At 38.6% G+C, this 26303-nt stretch overlaps 1 protein-coding gene across 10 annotated transcripts in view; it reads left to right on the top strand.

Moving 5' to 3' along the window:
• NEK1 (NIMA related kinase 1) overlaps nt 1-26303 on the top strand; it is a 224060-nt gene that overhangs the window by 123331 nt on the left and 74426 nt on the right. For 7 of the 10 annotated variants that reach the window (XM_036855392.1, XM_036855397.1, XM_036855387.1 and 4 more), the window contains 4 exons: nt 14876-14959; nt 15387-15470; nt 15893-15970; nt 16551-16646. In XM_036855392.1, coding sequence (XP_036711287.1) covers nt 14876-14959; nt 15387-15470; nt 15893-15970; nt 16551-16646 — 342 coding nt within the window. The remainder of the gene's footprint in view (nt 1-14875; nt 14960-15386; nt 15471-15892; nt 15971-16550; nt 16647-26303) is intronic. The other 3 variants (XM_036855394.1, XM_036855393.1, XM_036855395.1) reach the window with 3 other exon arrangements.

Raw genomic sequence — 26303 nt, 5'->3', positions numbered from 1 at the left:
CAACGAATCACCCCAAATTGAGGAGGTGGACTTTGGGAGCAACAATATATATTTTTTTTCCCCTTTTTCTCTTTTTGTGAGTGTGTATGTGTATGCTTCTCTGTGTGATTTTGTCTGTACAGCTTTGCTTTTACCTTTTGTCCTAGGGTTCTGTCTGTCCATTTTTTTTGTTTGTTTTTTAGTATAGTTTTTAGCTCTTGTTATCATCAGTGGATTTGTTTTTTGGTTTTGGTTGCTCTCCTCTTTTTTTTTTTATTACTTTTTAATTTTTTTTAATTCATTATTTTAATAGCTTTCTTTTCTTTTCTTTCTTTCTTTCTTTTTTTCTCCCTTTTCTTTTGGGCTGCGTGGCTGACAGGGTCTTGGTGCTCTGGCCGGGTGTCAGGCCTGTGCCTCTGAGATGGGAGAGCCAAGTTCAGGACATTGGTCCACCAGAGACCTCCCAGTTCCACATAATATCAAAAGGCGAAAGCTCTCCCAGAGATCTCCATCTCAACGCCACTAAAACGACCAGCCAGCTACAGTGCTGGACACCCTATACCAAACAACTAGCAAGACAGGAACACAACCCCACCCATTAGCAGAGAGGCTGCCTAAAATCATAGTAAACTCAGAGACACCCCAGAACACACCACTGGATACGGACCTGCCCACCAGAAAGACAAGATGCAACCTCATCCACCAGAACACAGGCACTAGTCCCCTCCACCAAGAAGCCTACACAACCCACTGAACCAACCTTAGCCACTGGGGGCAGACACCAAAAACAACAGGAACTATGAACCTGCAGCCTGCGAAAAGGAGACCCCAAACACAGTAAGTCAAACAAAATGAGAAGACAGAGAAGCACACAACAGATGAAGGAGCAAAGTAAAAACCCACCAGACCAAACAAATGAAGAGGAAATAGGCAGTCTACCTGAAAAAGAATTCAGAATAATGACAGCAAAGAGGATCCAAAATCTTGGAAATAGAATGGAGAACATACAAGTAACGTTTAACAAGGACCTAGAAGAACTAAAGAGTAAACAAACAATGACAAACAACACAATAAATGAAATGAAAAATTCTCTAGAAGAAATCAATAGCAGAATAACTGAGGCAGAAGAACGGATAAGTGACCTGGAAGATAAAATAGTGGAAATAACTACTGCAAAGCAGAATAAAGAAAAAAGAATGAAAAGAATTGAGGACACTCTCAGAGACCTCTGGGACAACATTAAATGCACCAACATTCGAATTATAGGGGTCTCAGAAGAAGAAGAGAAAAAGAAAGGGACTGAGAAAATATTTGAAGAGATTATAGTTGAAAACTTCCCTAATATGGGAAAGGAAATAGTTAATCAAGTCCAGGAAGTGCAGAGAGTCCCGTACAAGATAAATCCAAGGAGAAACATGCCAAGACACATATTAATCAAACTATCAAAAATTAAATACAAAGAAAACATATTAAAAGCAGCAAGGGAAAAACAACAAATAATATACAAGGGAATCCCGATAAAGTTAACAGCTGATCTTTCAGCAGAAATTCTGCATGCCAGGAAGGGAGTGGCAGACATATTTAAAGTGATGAAAGGGAAAAACCTACAACCAAGATTCCTCTACCCAGCAAGGATCTCATTCAAATTCAACAGAGAAATTAAAACCTTTACAGAGAAGCAAAAGCTAAGAGAATTCAGCACCACCACACAAGCTTTACGACAAGTGCTAAAGGAATTTCTCTAGGCAGGAAACACAAGAGAAGGAAAAGACCTACAATAACAAACCCAAAACAATGAAGAAAATGGTAATAGGAACACACATATCGATAATTACCTTAAATGTAAATGGGTTAAATGCTCCAACCAAAAGACATAGACTGGCTGAATGGATACAAAAATAAGCCCCATATATATGCTGTCTACAAGAGACCCACTTCAGACCTAGGGACACATACAGACTGAAAGTGAGGGGATGGGAAAAGATATTCCATGCAAATGGAAATCAAAAGAAAGCTGGAGTAGCAATTCTCATATCAGACAAAATAGACTTTAAAATAAAGACTATTACAAGAGACACAGAAGGACACTACATAATGATCAAGGGATCAATCCAAGAAGAAGATATAACAATTGTAAATATTTATGCACCCAACATACGAGCACCTCAGTTCGTAAGGCAAATGCTAACAGCCATAAAAGGAGAAATCGACAGTAACACAATCATAGTAGGGGACTTTAACACCCCACTTTCACCAATGAAAAGATCATCCAAAATGAAAATAAATAAGGAAACACAAGCTTTAAATGATACATTAAACAAGATGGACTTAATTGATATTTATAGGACATTCCATCCAAAAACAACAGAATACACTTTCTTCTCAAGTGCTCATGGAACATTCTCCAGGATAGATCATATCTTGGGTCACAAATCAAGCCTTGATAAATTTTAGAAAACTGAAATCGTATCAAGTGTATTTTCCAACCACAGTGCTATGAGATTAGATATCAATTACAGGAAAAAATCTGTAAAAAATACAAACACATGGAGCTAAACATACACTACTACTTAATAACCCAAGAGATACTGAAGAAATCAAAGAGGAAATCAAAAAATACCTAGAGACAATGACAATGAAACACGACGACCCAAAACCTATGGGATGCAGCAAAAGCAGTTCTAAGAGGGAAGTTTATAGCAGTATAATCCTACCTCAAGAAAGAAGAAACATCTCAAATAAACAACCTAACCTTACACCTAGAGCAATTAGAGAAAGAACCAAAAAAACCCCCAAAGTTAGCAGAAGGAAAGAAATCATAAAGATCAGATCATAAATAAATGAAAACGAAATGAAGAAAACAATAGCAAAGATCAGTAAATCTAAAAGCTAGTTCTTTGAGAAGATAAACAAAATTAATAAACCATTAGCCAGACTCATCAAGAAAAAAAGGGAGAAGACTCAAATCAATACATTTAGAAATGAAAAACGAGAAGTAACAACTGGCACTGCAGAAATACAGAGGATCATGAGAGATTACTACAAGCAACTATGTGCCAATAAAATTGGCAACCTGGAAGAAATGGACAAATTCTTAGAAAAACACAACCTTCCTAGACTGAACCAGGAAGAAATAGAAAATATAAACAGACCAATCCCAAGCACTGAAATTGAGACTGTGATTAAAAATCTTCCAAAACACAAAAGCGCAGGACCTGATGGCTTCACAGGTAAATTCTATCAAACATTTAGAGAAGAGGTAACAACTGTCCTTCTCAAACTCTTCCCAAATATAGCAGAGGGAGGAACACTCCCAAACTCATTCTACAAGGCCACCATCACCCTGATACCAAAACCAGACAATGATGTCACAAAGAAAACCACAGGCCAATATCACTGATGAACATACATGCAAAAATCCTCAACAAAATACTAGCAAACAGAATCCAACAGCACATTAAAAGGATCATACACCATGATCAAGTGGGGTTTATACCAGGAATGCTAGGATTCTTCTGTGTACACACATCAATCAATGTGATACACCATAATAACAAATTGAAGAATAAAAAACATATGATCATCTCAATAGATGCAGAAAAAGCTTTTGACAAAATTCAAACACCCATTTATGAAACAACCCTCTAGAAAGTAGGCATAGAGGGAACTTATCTCATCATAATAAAGGCCATATATGTGACAAACCCACAGCCAACATCGTTCTCAATGGCGAAAAAACTGAAACCATTTCTACTAAGATCAGGAACAAGACAAGGTTGCCCATTCTCACCACAATTATTCAACATAGTTTCGTAAGTTTTAGCCATAGCAATCAAAGAAGAAAAAGAAATAAAAGGAATCCAAATCGGAAAAGAAGAAGTAAAGCTGTCATTGTTTGCAGATGACATGGTACTATACATAGAGAATCCTAAAGGTGCTACCAGAAAACTACTAGAGCTAATCAATGAATTTGGTAAAGTAGCAGGATACAAAATGCACAGATTTCTTGCATTCCTCCACACTAATGATGAAAAATCTGAAAGAGAAATTAAGGAAACACTCCCATTTACCACTGCAATAAAAAGAATAAAATACCTAGGAATAAACCTACCTAGGGAGACAAAAGACCTGTATCCAGAAAACTATAAGGCACTGATGAAAGAAGTTAAAGGTGATACAAACAGATGGTGAGATTTACCATGTTCTTGGATTGGAAGAATCCACATTGTGAAAATGCCTATACTACCCAAAGCGGCCTACAGATTCAGTGCAGTCCCAATCAAACTACCAATGGCATTTTTCACAGAACTAGAAGAAATAAATTCACAATTTGTATGGAAACACAAAAGAACCCGAATAGCCAAAGCAATCTTGAGAAAGAAAAACAGAGCTGGATGAATCAGGCTCCCTGACTTCAGACTCTAGTACAAAGCTACAGTAATCAAGACAGTTGGGCCTGGCACAAAAACAGAAATATAGATCAATGGAACAGGATAGAAAGCCCAGAGATGAACCCACACCCATAGGGTCAGGGTCACCTTTTTAAATTTTATTTATTTATTTATCTATCTATCTATTTATTTATTTATTTATTTATTTATTTATTTATTTATGGCTGCATTGGGTCTTCGTTGCGGTATGCGGGCTTCTCATTGCAGTGACTTCTCTTGTTGCGGAGCACTGGCTCTAGGCGCGTGGGCTTCAGTAGTTGTGGCATGCGGGCTCTAGAGCGCAGGCTCAGTAGTTGTGACATGCGGGCTCTAGAGCGCAGGCTCAGTAGTTGTGGCACACGGGCTTAGTTGCTCCGTGGCATGTGGGATCTTCGAGGCAAGAATATGCAGTGGAGAAAAGACAGCCTCTTCAATAAGTGGTGCTGGGAAAACTGGACAGCTACATGTAAAAGAATGAAAGTAGAACGCTTCCTAACACCATACACAAAAATAAACTCAAAATGGATAAAGAGCTAAATGTAAGGCCAGAACTATAAAACTCTTAGAGGAAAATATAGGCAGAACACTCTATGACATAAATCACAGCAAGATCCTTTTTGACCCATCTCCTAGAGAAATGGAAATAAAAACAAAAATAAACAAATGGGACCTAATGAAACTTAAAAGCTTGTGCACTGCAAAGGAAACCATAAACAGGACGAAAAGACAACCCTCAGAATGGGAGGAAATATTTGCAAATGAAGCAACTGACAAAGGATTAATCTCCAAATTTTAAAAGCAGCTCATGCAGCTCAATATCAAAAAAACAAACAACCCAATCCAAAACTGGGCAGAAAACCTAAATGGACATTTCTCCAAAGAAGATATACGGATTGCCACCAAATACATGAAAGGATGCTCAACATCACTAATCATTATAGAAACGCAAATCCAAAGTATAATGAGGTATCACCTCACACCAGTCAGAATGCCATCGTCCAAAAATCTACAAACAATAAATGCTGGAGAGGGTGTGGAGGAAAGGGAACCCTCTTGCACTGTTGGTGGGAATGTAACTTGGTACAGCCAGTATGGAGAACAGTATGGAGGTTTCTTAGAAAACGAAAAATAGAACTACCATACGACCCAGCAATCCCACTACTGGGCATATACCCTGAGAAAACCATAATTCAAAAAGAGTCATATACCACAGTGTTTACTGCAGCTCTATTTACAATAGCCAGGACATGGAATCAACCTAAGTGTCCATCAACAGATGAATGGATAAAGAAGATGTGGCACAGATATACAATGGAATGTTACTCAGCCATAGAAAGAAACGAAATTGAGTTATTTGTAGTGAGGTGGATGGACCTAGAGTCTGTCATACAGAGTGAAGTAAGTCAGAAAGAGAAAAACAAATACCATATGCTAACACATATATATGGAATCTAAAAAAAAAAAAAAATTCTGTGGAACCTAGGGGCAGGACAGGATTAAAGATGCAGACATAGAGAATGGACTTGAGGACACCATGGGGCGGGGAGGGGAAGCTGGGACGAAGTGAGAGAGTGGCATGTCCATATACATACTACCAAATGTAAAACAGATACCTAGTGGGAAGCAGCCGCATAGCACAGGGAGATCAGCTCGGTGCTTTGTGACCACCTAGAGGGGTGGGATAGGGAGGGTGAAGGGAGACGCAAGAGGGAGGAGATATGGGGATATATGTATATGTATAGCTGATTCACTTTGTTATAAAGCAGAAACTAACACACCATTGTAAAGCAATTATACTCCAATAAAGATGTTTAAAAAAAAACCAAAATACCTTATCTACACCATCAGGCAGCTGGCCCGCATTTGGCCTGAGGATTGTAGTTTACTGACTCTTGTAGAGTTCTTCAACACTAAGTTGTTCATTTTGAGAAGATAATTTTTTCAGTTCTTTTAAAAAAATGATTCCCTTATTGTCCTTCTAAAATATAATTTTTGGTACATAAAAAAGCATATATTTAATATATATGTGTAAATTATCAAGCAAAATAACATACCCAGGAGGTAGAACACTAAGTTCTATCTGTGTACTGTTCCCTAATCTAGGGATTGGTGGGTGTTTTTCTGTAAAGGGCCAGATTGTAAATATCTTAGTCTTTTCAAACCATAAGATCTCTGTCATAACTACTAACTCTGCATTGTAGCAAAGTAGTAACGATAGACACTGTGTAAATGAGTGATCATGGCTGAGTTTCAATAAAACTTACTTAGGGACTGAAATCTGGATTTCGTATCATTTTTATGTGGTCATGAAATACTCTTTTCATTTTTTTGACCATTTAAAAATGTGCAAAACCATTCTTAGCTTATGAAACATAAAAAAACAGGTGGCAGCCTGAATTTGGCCCCTGAACCATAGTTTGTCAACCCCTGTCCTGACTGTTCCTCTGTCTTCTCCCAGAGGTGACCATTATCTTGAATTTTGGATATATCATTCCTATGGATTTTTTAAAAATGCTTTTTCCACTTACGTATATGTGTCTGAATGATGTCTTGTTCTCTTTTGCCTATTTTTGAGCATTATAAAAATTATATCCTACTGTATATAGATTGCGACTTGCCTTTTTTCATTCGTCATTATTTTTCTAAGATTCATTTACATAGTTGGGTTTAGCTGTATAATATTCTGTTGTATGAATATACCACAGGTAATTCACCTGACAGTAGATATTTAGGTTGGATCTAGTTTCTGCTTTGAACATTCTTGTACATGTCTCCTGGTACACATATACAAGAATTTTCTTGGTTATCTGTTTTCTTCTGTTGAATGATTTAACAGAACACTTACGAATTTTATAAAAAATGATGAAGCAGTATCATTTACCTTGAGAAATGTTATTGTCTTACTACCTCATCTTAAGTCATTCTGTATTTATTTACATTAATGGAAAAATGCCTTTAAAATGTGCAGTGAAGTGTTAAATATTTAATTCATTCTTTCACTCATTGTTTTAGTATTACACAAACATTTATTGACTAATATATTAGGTTCTGTGCCAGCAGGAGAACTTAAGCAGTAAAGGAGATAGACAGTTAAACCAAAAATTAAGTAATAAATGACAACTGTTTATTGAAAGGTTACTATGCCAGACATTATGTTAAACAATTTATGTGCATTATCTCTGTATTAGTCTACTAGAGCTGCTGTGACAAAATTCCACAAACTAAATATCTTACACAACAGAAATTTATTACCTCACAGTCTGTAGGGTAGTTGTCTGAGATCAGCATGTCAGCAGGGTTTGTTCCTTCTGAGGGCTGTGAGAAGAATCTGCTCCCTGTCTTCTAGTGGTTGCCTGGCTATCTTTAGCATTCCTTGACATGTAGAGTTATCACCCCAGCCTCTCCCTTCATTTTACATGGTGTTCTACCTGTACGGGCGTCTGTCTCCAAATTTCCCCTTTTTTCTAAGGACACCAGTCATACTGGATCAGAGCCCACCCTCATGATCTCTTTTAACTTGATAAAGATCTTGTCTGCAACTAAGGTCACATTCTGAGGTACTAGGGGTTAGAACTTAAGCATATGAATTCTGGGGGAACACAGTTCAACCCATAAGGCTCTCTTTTAGTCTTTACAGCAATCCCAGGTAACTTTGTGTAACCTTAATATACAGTTGAATCTTGAGCAATGCAGGGATGAGGGCACCAACCTGCCTTGATGTTGAAAATCTGCATATAACTTAAGCCTACCCTCCGCCTACCCTCTGTATACATGGTTCCTCCAAGTCATGTCTGCAGCTCCTCATCCATGGATTGAACAACCGCAGATCGTGTAGGACTGTAGTATGTTTACTATTGAAAAACATCTAAGTATCAGTGGACCTCACAGTTCAAATCCATATTGTTTATGGGTCAACTGTACTGGTCTTATCGTAGAGCGTATTGCAGTGCAGAAACCCTAGCTGCTAAAAAATGACTTCTGCATTGTTCCAGGACAAGATGGCATAGACTCACTTTTCCCTGCTCTTCCCGCCTAAATACAATTAAATACTCTGGAAGTTACATCTCCTGTATATCATGGACTGGGTGCTGGACATGCCTGCAATCCAGATCCACCATAGAGATAGACCAAAAAACAAAGAAACCAACCAAACAAAAAAACCCCAAGAAAATCCTCTCACTTGCCAACGTACTAGGAAAGAAGAACCCCAATATGTGCCACAGGGGGGTCCTGGTGAGTGGTTTAAACTATGGGCAGCAGTGAAGCCCCAGGGTGTCCCAACCCCATCCCACAACTGGAGCATCAGCAGGTGACTTGGAGGGCAGTTTGACCCACCAGTGGCAACAAAGCCCTGGACTGTCCCAGTCTACTCAACAACTGGTACATGAGCAGGTGATCCATCTACCCATAGCAGCAGTTGCCACAAAGCTCTGTGTCCCCATGCTGTCCACCTAATGACAAGGAGACCAGGCCCAGTGGCATCTGCCCCTCACCCCCACCCTCAGGAGATTTTCAGTAACAGCAGGTGATGCAGGGAAGCAACTTCATCCTCACAGAATAACAGCAGGATGGACTGAGCAGGAGCTCCATCAGCACCGGAACAACAAAGCAGACCAGATTAACATTACAAGAGTTCAGAAGGCCAAACTGTCATTGGAGTAAAGCCCCACAAAAGTAGGCCTGGACCTAAATGGCCTGCTCAAACAGAACATGTAAATAGGATCAAGAGTCTTCTAACATAATACCTAAAATATTCAGGATACAATAAAAAAATCACTTGTCATACCAAGAACCAGGAAAACCACAACTTGACATTGAGCTGACCTAGGGCCAATTGAATACTGGAATTATCTGGCAAAGATTTTAAAGCTGCTTTAAACAAATGCTTCAACAAGCAATTAGGAATTCTCTGGAATGAAAAAAGGGGGAAATCTCAGTGAAGGATTAGAAGTTATAAAAAGAACCAAATGGCAGTTATATAATTGGAAAAATATAATAACCAAAATTTAAAATTCACTGGGTAGAATCAGTAGTAAAGTGGAGCTGATGGAGATATAATCACTGAACTTGAAGGCAGATCAATTGAATTTACTCAATCTGATCAACAGAAAAAAGACTGAAAAAAATTATCAGAGTCTTAAGGATTTGTGGGACAATAACAAAAGATTTAACATTTGTATCGTTGGAGCCCAAAGGATAATAGAAAGAGCATGGGACTGGAAAATGTATTTGAAGAAATAATGGCTGAAAACTTTCCACATTTGGTGAAAGACATAAATTTAAAGCTTCAAGAAGCTGAGCAAACCCCCAAATAGGATACACTTAAAGAAATCTTCACCTAGGAATATTAAACTTCTGAAAGTAAAAGACAAAGAAAACAAATCTTAAAATAGCCAGAGAGAAATGACACATTAGCTATAAAGGACTACCAATTGGAACAACACCAAATTTCTCATCTGAAACCACGGAGTCCAGAAAGAAGTGGCATAAAAATTTTCAAGTGCTGAAAGAAAAGAACTGTCAACCCTGAAACCTATATTTGATGAAACCGTCCTTCAGGAATGAAGGGGAAATAAAGACATTCTCAAATGAAATAAGCTAAAAGAATTTGTTGTTAACGTAGCAAACAGAATTACTAGGGAGAAAGAGAGACATTACATAATAACAAAAGAATCAGTCCAATAAGGAGTTATCGCAATCCTTAATGGGTGTATACCAAACAACCAAACTTCAAAATATATAAAACTAATAGAGCTGAAAGGAGAAATAAACAAATCCACAAGTATAGTTGGGGACTTGAACACATCCTCAGTGATTGATAGAACTGCTAGTCGGAAATCAGCAAGGGTATAGAATAGCTAAACACCACCACAGGCCACCAAGATCTAATTTACATCCTATCCAACAATAGCAGAATACATTATTTTTTCAAGTGCCCATGGACCATTCACCAAGATAGACCATATGCTGGATCATAAAACATCTTAACTAATTCAGAAGAATTAAAGTTATATGACATATTCTTTGAACGTAATGGAATCAAACTAGAAATCAATAATAGAAAGATGACAAGAAAATCTACAAACTCTTGAAAGTTAAAAATACTTCTAAATAATACAGAGACAAAGAGGAAATCTAAAAGGAAAGTTAAAAATACAAAGAATGAATGAAAATACACACATCACATATCAAAAAAAGTGAGATGCAGCTAAAGCACTGCTGTGAGGGAAATTTATAGCACTAAAGGCTATAATTCTATAGCCTTAATTCTTAATTAAGAATTCTAATTAATTCTAAGGTAATTAGAAAAGAAGAAAAGTCTCAAATCAGTAGTCTAAGTAGTAGTCTAAGTTCCTACCTGAAGATGCTAGAAAAAGAAGAGCAAGATAGACCCAAAGCAAGCAGAATGAGGGAAATCATTAAGAGTAGAAGTCAGTGAAATTGAAAACAGGAACACTTCTGAGAAATGTAATGAAACAAAAAATTGGTTCTTAGAAAAAAATGAATGAAATTGATAAATCTCTAGCAAGATTGATAAAAATAAAGAGATGACACAAATCACCAATATCAGGAATGAAACAGGATATCACTACAGATCTAGTGAGTAAAAAGATGACAACTTTACACTCATAAGTTAAACAGCCTAGAAGAAATGCACCAACTATTTGAAAACCACGAACTACCAGAACTTAGCCAAATTGAAATAGATAAATAGCCCTATAACTATTTTTAAAATTGAACTTTTGATTAAAAACTGACAAGAAATAAATCTCCAGGCCTAAATGGTTTCACTGGCAAATTTTACCAAACACTCAAAGAATTAACATCAATGTGATAAAATGATACTCTCTCTTTCAGGCTGTCAGAGCAGAAGGAACACTTCCCAACTCATTTTGAGGCCTGTATTACCCTGATAGCAAAACTGTACAAATACAGCACAAAAAAGAAAACCACAGACTAATATCTCATTAACTTAAATGCAAAAATTCTCAACAAATTTTAGCAAATTGAATCCAACCACAACCAAGTGGGATTTAGTCTGGAAACCCAAGTCTGTTTCGATATTAGAAAATCAGTGAGACCCACCATATCAACAGGCTAAAGAAGAAAAATCATGTGATCATAACAATGGATGCAGAAAATCTTTTGACAGAATTCAACATCATAATAAATAAAAACTATCAGTAAGTAGAAAGCAAGGGGAATGTCCTCAACCTCATAATAGGCGTCTATAAACAAACTTACACCTAACTTAATACTTACAGGTGGAGGACTGAATGCTCTCCCTCTACAGTCTGGAAAAGGACAAGGAAGTTAGCTCTCACCACTGTTAATCAACATACTGCTGGCAGTTTTGGTTACTGCAGTAAGGAAAGAAAAAGAAAGAAAAGGCATACAGATTTGAAAAGAAGGAATGAAACTGTTGCTATTTCCAGTTGACATGATTATCTGCATAGAATATCTGAAGGACTCTATCAAAACACTCCTAGAACTAAAAAATGAATTTATTATAGTTATAAAAGTATAAGGTCACTTCACAAAAATCAACTGATTTCTGTACGTTGACAATGAACAAGTGGAAACATATTAAAAAAAACACAATACCATTTACAGTTGCTCCAAAGAAAATGAAAAAAAGTATAACAAAACATGCAGGATTTGTACAATTAAAATGACAAAATCTTGATGAAATTGAAGATTTAAATATTTGGAGAATCATACCATGTTCATTAATTGGAAGACTCAAGGTAATAAAAACGGCAAGTATTCTTAAATTGTTTTACTAATAATTGTAATTCTTAGTAAAATCTCAGAAACATTTTTTTATAGACAAGCTTATTCTAAAATTTATATAGACAGAGAAAGGCTTTAAAATAGCCAGAACAATTCTGAAGAAGACTGAAGTGGGAAGAATGACTCTTCCTGGTGTCACGGCTTGCTTAGGTCAGTGGAGCAGTGTGGGGAACCCAGAAGTAAATTCACACCAATATGCCCTGCTAATTCTTGACAAAGAAGCAAAAGCAGTTCAGTGGAGGAGGGATTGCCTTTTCAGTGTTAGTGCTGGAGAAATTGGACATCCATCTGTAGGCAAAAATATGAACCTTGACCTAAACCTCACACCTAAAATAATTAACTCAAAACAGATCATGCACTCTAATTTAAAACATAAAATTGTAAAACTTAGAGAAAAAGAAGAAAATTTCAAGACCTAGGACTAGACGAAGAGTGCTTAGACTTGACACCAAAAGCACAATCCATAAAAGAAAAACTTGATAAACTGGACTTCATGAGAATTTAAAACTTTTGCTCTGCAAAAGACCCTGGTAAGAGGAAGAATATACAAGTTACAGATTGGGGGAAAATATTTCTAAACCCCATGTTTAACAAAGGACTTGTATCTAGAACATATAAAAACCCACCAAAACTCAACATTAAAAATACAAAGAGTCCAGTTAGAAAATGGGTAAAAGACAGTCTAAACATTTCATTGAGGAGGATGAATGGCAGACACAGACACAGATGGCAGATAAACACATGAAAAGATGTTCAACATCATTAGCCATTTGGGAAATGCAAATTAAAACTGCAATAGTATATCACTACCCATCCATCAGAATGGCTCAAATAAAATTGTGATAAAACCAAATGCTGGTGAGAATGTGGAAAAAGTGGCTGACCATAACATTGCTAGTAGGGATGTTACATGATACAGCCACTTTGCAAAACTGTTTGGCAGTGCCTTTTAAAACTACAAATGGATCTGTCATACCAAGAGCAGGTAATTCCGCTCTTGGGCATTTGTCCCAGAGAAGAGAAAACTTATTTTCACTAAGAAACTTATTACATGCATGTTCTTAGCAACTTTGTTCTTAATAGGCAAAACTGTGAAACCCCAGTGTCCTTCAACGGGTGAATGAATGAACAACTTATGGTACTTCCATACCATAGTCTGCTGCTCAGCACTGAGATGGAACAGGCCATTCAGTCGTGCGTCCAGTGCCTTGCAGGGACTGCGAGGAAGTAATAGCAAGTGAAAACAGTCAACCTCAGAAGGATGCATACCGTGCGATTCCAGACATACGTACAGAACTTGTGAGATACAACTGTGGACGTGGAGAACAGATCAGTAGTTGACGGGCAGGGATGGGAGCCGTGACTGTGGCTGCCAAGTGACATAGTAATGGTACAGTTAAGTATCTTGATTTGATGGTGGTCACATAAGGCTACGCGTGTGATAAAATTGGACTGATGCAGATACAGAAACGTGAGCGCTTGTAGCTGGTGAAATCTCTGTGGTTCGTGCAGTGCCAGCTTCCCAGTGTGGATAGGTACCACAGTTACGCAGGACGATACAGTTGGGAGAGGGTGGATGAAGGGTACACGGGACCTCCCTGTACATTACTTCTCACCTTTCTGTTGTTATCTATAATATTTCAAAGTAAAATGGTTGAATTCCTACATAGGCATAGAAGGAAATCTGGAGGAGAACACTCTGAAACTGTAAGTTTCTCAGATGGTAGAATTACGAATGATTTGTATTTTCTTTGTTTGATATGTTTTCAACAGTGAACATATATGATTTTTATGAGAGAAAAAAAATACTGACATAAGCTAAATGGATTCAATGAAAACTAATTTCCAATGGATATGTTCATTGCAAATTTGCTCAAAAGGTCCGTTTGAATTACGAACTTGGAGGGCATTGGTAGTCTTGGAAGATTTTCAGAGCCACAGTGGGATCAGAACACAGAGTGTAGCAGATTTAAAAATAAATGGGAAGCAGGTAAAAGCAGGGAAATATAAAAAGTACGCATTCAGCAAGCCGACAGAAAGACGTGAGAAGGGGAAGTGGGACGAGGATTTTTCAATTGGGAGGCTCTTGAACCGCAGCTGGTGCCGCAGGAAGAGAAAGTGGGTAATTATGAGTAATTTCTAAGGAGGCGATCATTCCATGCTTGTGATAAACCATGTTAGTTGGCATGTGGTTGGGCGGGTCATTTGCAGTCCAGGACCAGGGCGTGCCCGGGTGCAGGGAGTTGGAGCTCATGTTATTCCCTGTCGTGTGTGTGTGTGTGCGTGTGCGTGTGTGTGTGCACGCATGTGTGTTTACTATGTAAGCGAACACGTGGAAATGATGGGCCTTTGTAGAGGAAGATTTTGATTTGGGGTTTAGCTAACCTCCAAAGCAGTTTTTAAAAACCTGTTGACTTAAATGGCTAATAAAAAGGTAGCTGGTCTCTATTTGAATAATTACATTTGGGGTTTAACTGCTTCCTTCTGTTCTCACTGAATGTGTTGGTTAAATCGCCAAAGGAGAATGCCAGCGTCTGTTATCAGTTTATCAGCTAATCAGCTAGACATGATCAGTATCTGCCACCAGAAGTAGTGGCGCCGGGTGGTCCCTAGGTAAGATGCTGCTGTAGCCCTAGTCGTTCTTTAACCTTAGTACATTAAATGATGCACAGGGCACCCTGCACAACCTGGCAGCTCTGTGCGAAGGCAGGCGCAGCTCTTCGCGAGGAGGGAAGCCGAGAAGCAAAGAGGAAGAGGTACGCCTCCTGCATGCTCGCTGCCTCACGCCGTCACTTTGAGTTGATTGCCTTCCTTCCCTGCATGGTTTACGTTCCTAACAATGACTGGACCATCTTTAGGTCTGTAGGGACCTGTTAATATATTTTGACTGACATACTGTGTCATAATTCTGCCCCATAACTGTTATTCAGAATTCTGAGTTCAATTTCTTTTCTTTTGATAAAATTAAAAATTTGTTATTGTGTTGTATTTCTTTTCAGAAGCAAATTGATCTAGATTAAACACTTGAAAGCTAATGTTACATTGCCATTAACCAGATTTCAAAACTTTTATTTCTTCTATTCACATTAACACCTTTCTTTAAATGAAAAGCATTTTAGCAATGCAAACGGTAGTTTTTCTTTTAAATTAAAATGTTGTGGTTTTTTTTTTTTCTCTTTGTAGGTTTATCTGGCAAGGCTGAGACAAATAAGACTGCAGAATTTCAATGAGCGCCAACAGATTAGAGCCAAGCTTCGTGGTGAAAAGGCAGGTTGAAAATCTCTTTTTCAGAAAGTAATTGAATGACATTATAATACACTGAGATTATGTGCCACTAACACAAAATAAAGTCTGATGAAGACAGTGAAAGTCAAAGACCAGAAAACTATATACATAGGGTTACAGTATATCTTATTTATATGACTTTAAATTGATAAGACCTTTTGTTCCGGAGAGATTCTGAGAGGAGAGTGTGAGTGGTACCCATGGACATATAAAATGGTACATTTTATATCCTTCTGTTTCTGTCTTTTTTCTCAGTGTCCATAGGAGTTGACGGTTGTAGAGAGTTCTGTTGCAGCTGTGAACAAGTTGCCATTTTTCATTTTTAGATGTTAGTTGATTCATGTGAAGTCTACAGTGAGTTTGTGGTTCTATCCTAAGTGGTCTGCTCACTACTTATTTTGTAGAAAGAAGCTGACAGCTCCGAAGGACAGGAAGGAAGTGAGGAGGCTGACGTGAGGCGTAAGAAAGTGGAAGTGCTGAAGGTATGTACTGGAAGTGATACAGGTTTTCTTAGAGGAAATGGGAACTCGAGATAGAAAGTTGTGTTCTTAAGTCTTTCGTAGTAAAGCAACTTATTCTCTTGCCTTAACTTTTCTTTCCCTTTTATCCCTCACTTTTGCATTTCTGAAAAATAACGTTTTTCTCTCTTCATGTCATATTTATGGAGAGCAATTTGATGAAGCCACAGCATAAATACATGAAACTATCACACAAGTAACCTTAAGAAGAGAAAATGGTAACCCTAAAAGTGAAAAACATAATCTCCATTTCTGTGAAGACAAGTTTGTGCATAATAGTCATAGTTGTAAATTTTTAAATTTTTATTTCCATTTGACTGTACCTGCATTTATTTTCATTCCAGAAATACTTATTGAGCAACTGCTGTGTGTTGGCAGCCCGTTTAGGTGCTGGGCATGCAGCTTACGTTTGTGTTCTGGAACCACACACACCCACCTCTTTTTTGGCTAATAAGGAAATATTTTTATAGACCTGGAAAAACAAACAGGCAAACCCCGCACCTTTCTTTCTGGCACTAGCTGTGCTGATTGTCTTCATTTCCAGGCCCAGGTGAGCGCCCGCGCGGCTGTGCTGAAGGAGCAGCTAGAACGTAGGAGGAAGGAGGCGTACGAGAGAGAGAAGAAGCTGTGGGAGGAGCATGTGAGCCTTGCCCCTGTCGTCGTCCTGCCGGGTTCCTGCCCGCCCGCTTTCACTGGGTCCTGCGCCAGCCTTACGGTTCTGTGGTCCTATTTTCTCCCTCTCGTTCATTTCCCCTGCATCTCTCTGTCTCTGTCATCATTTAAGGACGATCCATATGGAAGTTATTTTGGGGTTTGATTTGAGGTGAGAACCCAGTGTGCTTTATTTAGTCTTTATTATTGCCAAGTAGTTAATCAAAGTCCCAGCATCACTTAATGCCTGCAACATTTCTTCTGCCCCTGATCTGCAGTGCTGCCTGTGAGAGACGAGACGCCTGTGTGTCCTGGAGGACGAGTCCATGCCTATTCCCCAGGGCCCTGTTTTGCTTGGAATTATGGGTTTAGAATATATTTAATTCCTGGAAGGGTTCTTCCCTCATTTCCCCTTCACTCTTCTTTTTCATTTGTTTTCCTTACTTATTTGCTCTCTTTTTCTCTGAGAGGTACAGTTTAGGGTAATTTTTTTTCTTTTTTCTTTTCTTAAATCCTGTTGGGATTTTGATCATACTACTTTAAACCTACAAATTAACTTAAGAAGAACTGACGGGTTTATAATAGTCTTTATCCAGAAACGTGTTAAATATCTACATTTACTTGTATCTTTTATATCTCTTACGTAATTTTGATCATTTTTAACTCATACTTGTTATATTTCTTGTAAAGCTCATTTCTTGATGGTTTATCATTGCATTTCTGCTTTTAAACGTTTGTTTTTTTCTAACAGAATAGTGCTGATATTTGGAGAAATTGTTGGGTTTTGCTTCTCTCTTATGCAGTGAGTGTGCCTGTTCTACCAATTTTGAGGGGTTTCAGCATGCAACAGTATCACTGACAAGCAGTCATGATATACATCCTAACACTAATTGCTACCGTTCATAATTGTTTATTGTATGCAAGCCAGATTATAACCACTGCCCATGGATCGCTTCACTTAACTCTTTACGACTTTACAAAGCAGATAAAGAAAGGATAAAACAATTAGATGAGGTCACATTTTCAGGAAGTATGGAATAGGGATAGGAACCTGTGCCCGTCAGGTATCGAAGTCTTAGTATTCTTAGGCGGTACGCCTAATTCCCCTGCTTTCTTTAAGTTTTGCCTTTTATTACCACTTTATTCTGACTGCATTGGCCAGAACTTCTAGGACAGAGTTAAATAGTAATGGGGATAATACTTTTGTTCCTGTCTTTAATGGAAATACTTTAGTCATTTCTCTGTTATGTATGGTAAAATAGTAAGGAATATAATTTTACATCTGGGTTTTACAGTTTTTATCAGACTTGTGTTTTGGTGTTTTATCAGATGTCTTTTGTGTATCTCTTAATATGATTGTGTTTCTTCTGAATCCACCCGTTGATGTCATATACAGGGAGATTCTCTTACCGTATTCCTAATGAAAAAGAACCGTTTAGCTATGAAGCATGAGTGAAAGAGACAGAACTCCAAAAATCAGAATAAGTCTAAGGGTTTTTTGATAGTTCCCTTTCGTTTTCTCCTCCCAGCAATTTTGATTTCTCCACCCTCCGCTAGTTACGTTTTTCTCTGTAGTTTCCAGAGTCCAGTAGTGGAGAACTCTCGTCTTGTTTGCCACGTCATGAACAAGTCTTGACTATGAGACAGTAACTGTCACAGGGTATCTCATCTTCCTCCCAAATCATAATTACTGTTATCTGGTACTTATCTTCTGCCCTGTTGGTCCCAGTCTTACCTGGCTTCAGATTGTTATGCTGTTTAAATCATGTTTTAATTCTAGTGTTCTTTACTTCCTCCTTTCTTTTTTTTTTGAATTTTTGAATTTCATTAAAAAAATTTTTTTATACAGCAGGTTCTTATTAGTTATCCATTTTATACATATTAGTGTATATATGTCAATCCCAAGCTCCCAGTTCATCCCACCACCACCACCCTCCCCCCAGTCCCCGCTTTCCCCCTTTGCTGTTTGTTCTCTGTATCTGTGTCTCTATTTCTGCCCTGCAGATGAGTTCATCTGTACCATTTTTCTAGGTTCCCCGTATATGCATTAATATACGATATTTGTTTTTCTCTTTCTGACTTACTTCACTCTGTATGACAGTCTCTAGATCCATCCACGTCTCTACAAATGACCCAGTTTCGTTCCTTTTTATGGCTGAGTAATATTCCATTGTATATATGTACCACATCTTCTTTATCCATTCGTCTGTCGATGATCATTTAGGTTGCTTCCATGACCTGGCTATTGTAAATAGGGCTGCAGTGAACATTGGGGTGCATGTGTCTTTTTGAATTATGGTTTTCTCTGGGTATATGCCCAGTAGTGGGATTGCTGGGTCATATGGTAATTCTATTTTTAGTTTTTTAGGAACCTCCATACTGTTCTCCATAGAGGCTGTATCAATTTACATTCCCACCAACAGTGCAAGAGAGTTCCCTTTTCTCCACACCCTTTCCAGCATTTATTGTTTGTAGATTTTCTGATGATGCCCATTCTAACTGGTGTGAGGTGATACCTCATTGTGGTTTTGATTTACATTTCTCTAATAATTAGTGATGTTGAGAAGCTTTTCATTTCCTTCTTGGCCATCTGTATGTCTTCTTTGGAGAAATGTCTATTTAGGTCTTCTGCCCATTTTTGGATTGGGTTGTTTGTTTTTTTAATACTGAACTGCATGAGCTGTTTATATATTTTGGAAATTAATCCTTTGTCTGTTGATTCATTTGCAAATATTTTCTCCCATTCTGAGGGTTGTCTTTTTGTCTTGTTTCTAGTTTGCTTTGCAAAAGCTTTTAAGTTTCATTAGATCCCATTTGTTTATTTTTGCTTTTATTTCCATTACTCTAGGAGGTGAATCAAAAAAGATCTTGCTGTGATTTATGTCAAAGAGTGTTCTTCCTATGTTTTCCTCTAAGAGTTTTATAGTGTCTGGCCTAACATTTAGGTCTCTAATCCATTTTGAGTTTATTTTTGTATATGGTATTAGGGAGTGATCTAATTTCATTCTTTTACATGTAGCTGTCCAGTTTTCCCAGCACCACTTATTGAAGAGGCTGTCTTTTCTGCTTTGTATGTCCTTACCTCCTTTGTCATAGATTAGTTGACCATAGGTGTATGGGTTTATCTCTGGGCTTTCTATCTTGTTCCATTGATCTATATTTCTCTTTTTGTGCCAGTACCATATTGTCTTGATTACTGTAGCTTTGTAGTATAGTCTGAAGTCAGGGAGTCTGATTCCTCCAGCTCCATTTTTTTCCCTCAGGACTGCTTTGGCTATTCGGGGTCTTTTGTGTCTCCATACAAATTTTAAGATTTTTTGTTCTAGTTCTGTAAAAAATGCCATTGGTAATTTGATAAGGATTGCATTGAATCTGTAGATTGCTTTCGGTAGTATAGTCATTTTCACAATATTGATTCTTCCAATCCAAGAAAACGGTATATCTCTCCACCTATTTGTATCATCTTTCATTTCTTTCACCGGTGTCTTGTAGTTTTCTGCATACAGGTCTTTTGTCTCCCTAGGTAGGTTTATTCCTAGGTATTTTATTCTTTTTGTTGCAGTGGTAAATGGGAGTGTTTCCTTAATTTCTCTTTCAGATTTTTCATCATTAGTGTATAGGAATGCAAGAGATTTCCGTGCATTAATTTTGTATCCTGCAACTTTACCAAATTCATTGATTAGCTCTAGTAGTTTTCTGGTGGCATCTTTAGGATTCTCTATGTATAGTATCATGTCATCTGCAAACAGTGACAGTTTTACTTCTTCTTTTCCAATCTGTATTCCTTTTATTTCTTTTTCTTCTCTGATTGCCATGGCTAGGACTTCCAAAACTATGTTGAATAACAGTTGTTAGAGTGGACAGCCTTGTCTTGTTCCTGATCTTAGAGGAAATGCTTTCAGTTTTTCATCATTGAGAATGATGTTGGCTGTGGGTTTGTCGTATATGGCGTTCATTATGTTGAGGTAGGTTACCTCTATGCCCACTTTCTGGAGAGTTTTTATCATAAATGGGTGTTGAGTTTTATCAAAAGCTTTTTCTGCATCTATTGAGATGATCGTATGGTTTTTCTTCTTCAATTTGTTAATATGGTGTATCACATTGATTGATTTGCGTATGTTGAAGAATCCTTGCATCCCTGGGATAAATCCCACTTGATCATGGTGTATGATCCTTTTAATGTGTTGTTGAATTCTGTTTGCTAGTATTTTGTTGAGGATTTTTGCATCTATATTCATTAGTGATACTGGTCTGTAGTTTTCTTTTTTTGTAGTATCTTTGTCTGCTTTTGGTATCAGGGTGATGGTAGCATCATAGAATGAGTTTGAGTGTGTTCCTTCCTCTGCAGTTTTTTGGAAGAGTTTGAGAAGGATGGGTGTTAGCTCTTCTCTAAATGTTTGATAGAATTCACCTGTGAAGCCATCTGGTCCTGGACTTCTGTTTGTTGGAAGATTTTTAATCACAGTTTCAATTTCATTACTTGTGATTGGTCTGTTCATATTTTCTATTTCTTCCTGGTTCAGTCTTGGAAGGTTATACCTTTCTAAGAATTTGTCCATTTCTTCCAGGTTGTCCATTTTAGTGGCATAGAGTTGCTTGTAGTAGTCTCTTAGGATGCTTTGTATTTCTGTGGTGTCTGTTGTAACTTCTCCTTTTTCATTTCTAATTTTATTGATTTGAGTCTTCTCCCTCTTTTTCTTGATGAGTCTGGCTAATGGTTTATCAATTTTGTGTATCTTCTCAAAGAACCAGCTTTCAGTTTTATTGATCTTTGCTATTGTTTTCTTTGTTTCTGTTTCATTTATTTCTGCTCTGATCTTTACAATTTCTTTCCTTCTGCTAACTTTGGGTTTTGTTTGTTCTTCTTTCTCTAGGTCCTTTAGGTGTAAGGTTAGATTGTTTACTTGAGATGTTTCTTGTTTCTTTAGGTAGGCTTGTATAGCTATAAACTTCCCTCTTAGAACTGCTTTTGCTGCATCCCATAGGTTTTGGATCGTTGTGTTTTCATTGTCATTTGTCTCTAGGTATTTTTTGATTTCCTCTTTGATTTCTTCAGTGATCTCTTGGTTATTTAGTAACGTATTGTCTAGCCTCCATGTGTTTGTGTTTTTTACGGTTTTTTCCCTGTGATTCATTTCTAATCTCATAGCATTGTGGTCAGAAAAGATGCTTGATATGATTTCAGTTTTCTTAAATTTACTGAGGCTTGATTTGTGACCCAAGATGTGATCTATTCTGGAGAATGTTCCATGTGCACTTGAGAAGAAAGTGTAATCTGCTGTTTTGGGATGGAATGTCCTATAAATATCAATTAAATCTATCTGGTCTATTGTGTGATTTAAAGCTTCTGTTTCCTTATTTATTTTCATTTTGGATGATCTGTCCATTGGTGTAAGAGAGTGGTTATCGTCCCCCGCTATTATTGTGTTAGTGTCGATTTCCTCTTCTATAGCTGTTAGCAGTTGCCTTACGTATTGAAGTGCTCCTATGTTGGGTGCATATATATTTATAATTGTTATCTCTTCTTCTTGGATTGATCCCTTGATCATTATGTAGTGTCCTTCCTTGTCTCTTGTAACGTTCTTTATTTTAAAGTCTATTTTATCTGATATGAGTACTGCTACCTCAGCTTTCTTTTGATTTCCATTTGCATGGAATATCTTTTTCCATCCCCTCACTTTCAGTCTGTATGTGTCCCTAGGTCTGAAGTGGGTCTCTTATAGACAGCATATAGATGGGTCTTGTTTTTGTATCAATTCAGCAAGCCTGTGTCTTTTGGTTGGAGCATTTAATCCGTTCACGTTTAAGGTAATTATCCATATGTATGTTCCTATTACCATTTTCTTAATTGTTATGGGTTTCTCTTTGTAGGTCCTTTTCTTCTCTTGTGTTTCCCACTTAGAGAAGTTCCTTTAACATTTGTTGTAGGGCTGGTTTGGTGGTGCTGAATTCTGTTAGCTTTTGCTTGTCTGTACAGCTTTTGATTTCTCCATGAAATCTGAATGAGATCCTTGCTGGGCAGAATAATCTTGATTGTAGGTTCTTCCCTTTCATCACCTTAAATATATTGTGCCACTCCCTTCTGTTTGTAGAGTTTCTGCTGAGAAATCAGCTGTTAACCTTATGGGAGTTCCTTGTATGTTGTTTGTCATTTTTCCCTTGTTGCTTTCAGTAATTTTTCTTTGTCTTTAATTTTTGTCAGTTTGATTACTGTGTGTCTCAGCGTGTTTCTCCTTGGATTTATCCTGCCTGGCACATTCTGCGCTTCCTGGACTTGGGTGGCTATTTCCTTTCCTATGTTAGGGAAGTTTTCGACTATAATCTCTACAAATATTTTCTCAGGTCCTTTCTTTCTCTCTTCTCCTTCTGGGACCCCTATAATGTGAATGTTGTTACGTTTAATTTTGTCCCAGAGCTCTCTTAGGCTGTCTTCATTTCTTCTCATTTTTTTTTCTTTATTCTGTTCCATGGCAGTGAATTCCACCATTGTGTCTTCCAAGTCACTTATCCGTTCTTCTGCCTCTATTATTCTGCTATTGATTCCTTCTAGTGTGTTTTTCATTTCAGTTATTGTATTGTTCATCTCTCTTTGTTTGTTCTTTAATTCTTCTAGGTTTTTGTTCTTTAATTCTTCTAGGTCTTTGTTCAACATTTCTTGCATCTTCTTGATCTTTACCTCCATTCTTTTTCCGAGGTCCTGGGTCATCTTCATTATCATTATTCTGAATTCTTTTTCTGGAAGGTTGCCTGTCTCCACTTCATTTAGTTGTTTTTCTGGGGTTTTATCTTGTTCCTTTATCTGGTACATAGCCCTCTGCCTTTTCATCTTGTCTGTCTTTCTGTGAATGTAGTTTTTGTTCCACAGTCTGCAGGATTGTAGTTCTTTTTTCTTCTGCTCTCTGCCCTCTGGCATATTTCCCCCTTTCTTTTCCTTTGTTTCAGACATAGCATGCATAGGTGGTGAGTATGAAATAATTGCTGTGCTAACTTATTGCCTCTTCTGCAAGAGAACGTTGTAGCAACCACATTTGTCAGAAGTAGAAATATCTCATCTTCATAGTCAGAGCTAGTAATTTGTCCTCTTAGCCGAATCCTTTCAAACTTACCTAATGTGGAAATGAGAGTGAGCCTACCTTTGGTGGACTCTGTATAGTGGAGTGGGGAACGGTCTGCTTTTGTTCTCTTGAGCCCAGGAAGCAGAAACATTTCGTCCTTTGCTGATTTGCATAGTGGGGCAGTTTCTATCAGGGTGAAACAGTATGAAACTGCCTGTGTATCCTTTTTAATCGGCCTTTCTTGGGTTCAGCCTGCTGCTGTCATCCTTGTGTTCAGCTGCAGGATCGCAGTTGCAAGCTTTAAGGGCCATCACCCCCTCCTAGGTTACAGTTTAGTCTTTAATAATCCATTCTGGCCATCTGCATAGCACATGAAGGCGATTGTGAGAGTAAGGTAGCCATTAAATACAGTGAGGAGCTTATGCTTAGTGCACATTAGCCTTATTTTAAGAATGTGATCCATTATGCAGAACTGCACGGGGCCTCGGAGTATTTGATGACAGCAGCCTGCATGGCGACACCCTGGAGTCTTAGAGGTGGTCAGTGCTCTGCATCCCTCCCCTCAGTGTGCATGCAGAGGCCCTCACTGTGCTGCCTGTATAGACACCTTGTATGGTTCCTCACACAAGGTGGAGCGAATGGCTGTGTCATCGTTCACGTTGTGGTTGGCACGTGGGACCCTGGAATAGCACCTTAATCACTGGGAGATGTTTCCTTTTCTCCCAGTCACGTAGGCACCGCTCACGTTAGTGATTTAGAATGTTACGCTTCTAATGGCTCAAGTTAGTATATCTCAGAGAACACAAGCATGAGCTTTGTCATTATATTTCTTTCCCAAAATCTGCCCTTGGTGGGTTGAAACATAGCCCACAAGCATGTTTAAACGTGGTCTTGAGCACATCTTGTATGATGGTTTTCTAAAGTGCAGTTCCCCAAGCAGGCTTCCTTTCCATCACTTGTTCCTCACTGTCCTGCCTGTTGGATGAGGTCGTGACCCCTGTCATCTAAGCTGTCACAGCCTGGTGCACAGTCTGCACACTTCTTCGCATCAATTCAGGCGGCATGTTGGTGAAAGTCTGCTCCTTGGTTAGGTCAGAGACTGTGTTTTGAATATGATGACTTCCTCTTTTATTGCATTTCACTCTTTGTTGTGTATTTCATGTCTGTCTTTGTCCCATTCTTTGGACACAGGCCTCTAAGCTTCCCCCAGGGTGGACACACTCCCCAACTTGGCCACCTCAGAATCTTCTATCCTTTGTCTTGCCATCTAATCTCATCCATCTAAATAGACACATCCTGAGGTCACTTTGGAATAATGCTCTCTGAGCCAAGTCTCACTGGATATTAACAGAGTTCCAGAGATCTCTGAAATATATGTTTGACATCAAAGGATTCAAGAACATCAGAGAGAATCAGGATTCCACTTATGCCGAGGAATCCTCTGATGATCTTCCTAACATCAAGCTGACTTTCCCTAAGCAGCAGGAGCAGAGGGTACTCAGTTGGTGGAGGAGGGGAAGGGGAGCACCTCTGGAAGCACTGTTAGGTGTTATGTTCCAGCAAGTGTACTTTACAGACTGTGTCCAGTGGTGGTCTGGCTTTGAGCAGGTGCTCTGCGTTCTTATCATAAGACCTTTATTGCTGGGCAGCTGCACACGTGCACAGTAGCAATTCTGACTCCTCAGATGGCAGCTGGAGCCCGGCCTCTTCTGCCAGAGGCTGCCCTAGACCTCATACACCCACCAGTACACTTGCACGAGCAACCACATGCTTATAGTACAGCCCAGGAAAAGCTCCCTTAGAAGTCTTGGCTCTCTAAGCCATGTAAAACCAGTGTAAATTTTTTTTAATTTTAATGGTAGATCTGTCTTAGATAGTTCTAAAGTGCACACAAATGACAGATTTTATGGCTGTATTCCTGATAGATAATACTAGTTTCTAGTGCAGCACAACTTTGTATTTCCTCATGTGTCTTCACAAAGGTTTTTACGGTGGCAACGTTAATTAAACTGTGGCAGTGAGCCTGGCTTTTGAGGTCCAACAGGCAAGCAGCCCCCTTTTGTTTGGGAGAATTATTTCATTGTGTGCACTTTTGGAAAGACCGTCGAACAAGGTGCCCTGGCTTCTCCCAGCTGAGGGACAGGCCAGTGATCTAAGGTGGACCAGCTGGAGTCTCTCCAGGGCGTGAAGTGTGAGCGGGTTGGAAGTTGGAGTTGATTTCATCAAGCGAGAGAACCTGGTGAAGCCAGGAGTGAGCTTCTGCTGCCAGATCCATGCAGCTACCCCGGCTCCTGTTCTCTTCTCGTGGCGGGCTTCCCTTTGCTTTGTGATCCGCCTACAGCTCTCTTCTCTCTTCTCCCCCCTCCCCTCCTCTCTTCCAACTCCATCCCCCCCATCTCCTTCCTCCAGAGTTAGTTTCTGTTGCTTTCAGCCAAAGAACCTTAACAGATTGACTGTGTAACGTGCTCCGCATGGGACCTGGCAAATAGCAGCAGCAGTGAGTTCACCAGGAATTCTGTGGCTCATGCTGTGCCGAGTTGTGCACAGAGGACGCGTGCTGGAGCGGTGAGGACAGCGGCAGGCTGGGCGTC

This window comes from Balaenoptera musculus, chromosome 6, assembly GCF_009873245.2.
Source record: "Balaenoptera musculus isolate JJ_BM4_2016_0621 chromosome 6, mBalMus1.pri.v3, whole genome shotgun sequence".
In the NCBI taxonomy this organism is placed as follows: domain Eukaryota; kingdom Metazoa; phylum Chordata; class Mammalia; order Artiodactyla; family Balaenopteridae; genus Balaenoptera; species Balaenoptera musculus.
This window is presented reverse-complemented; position numbering and strand designations above follow the sequence as displayed.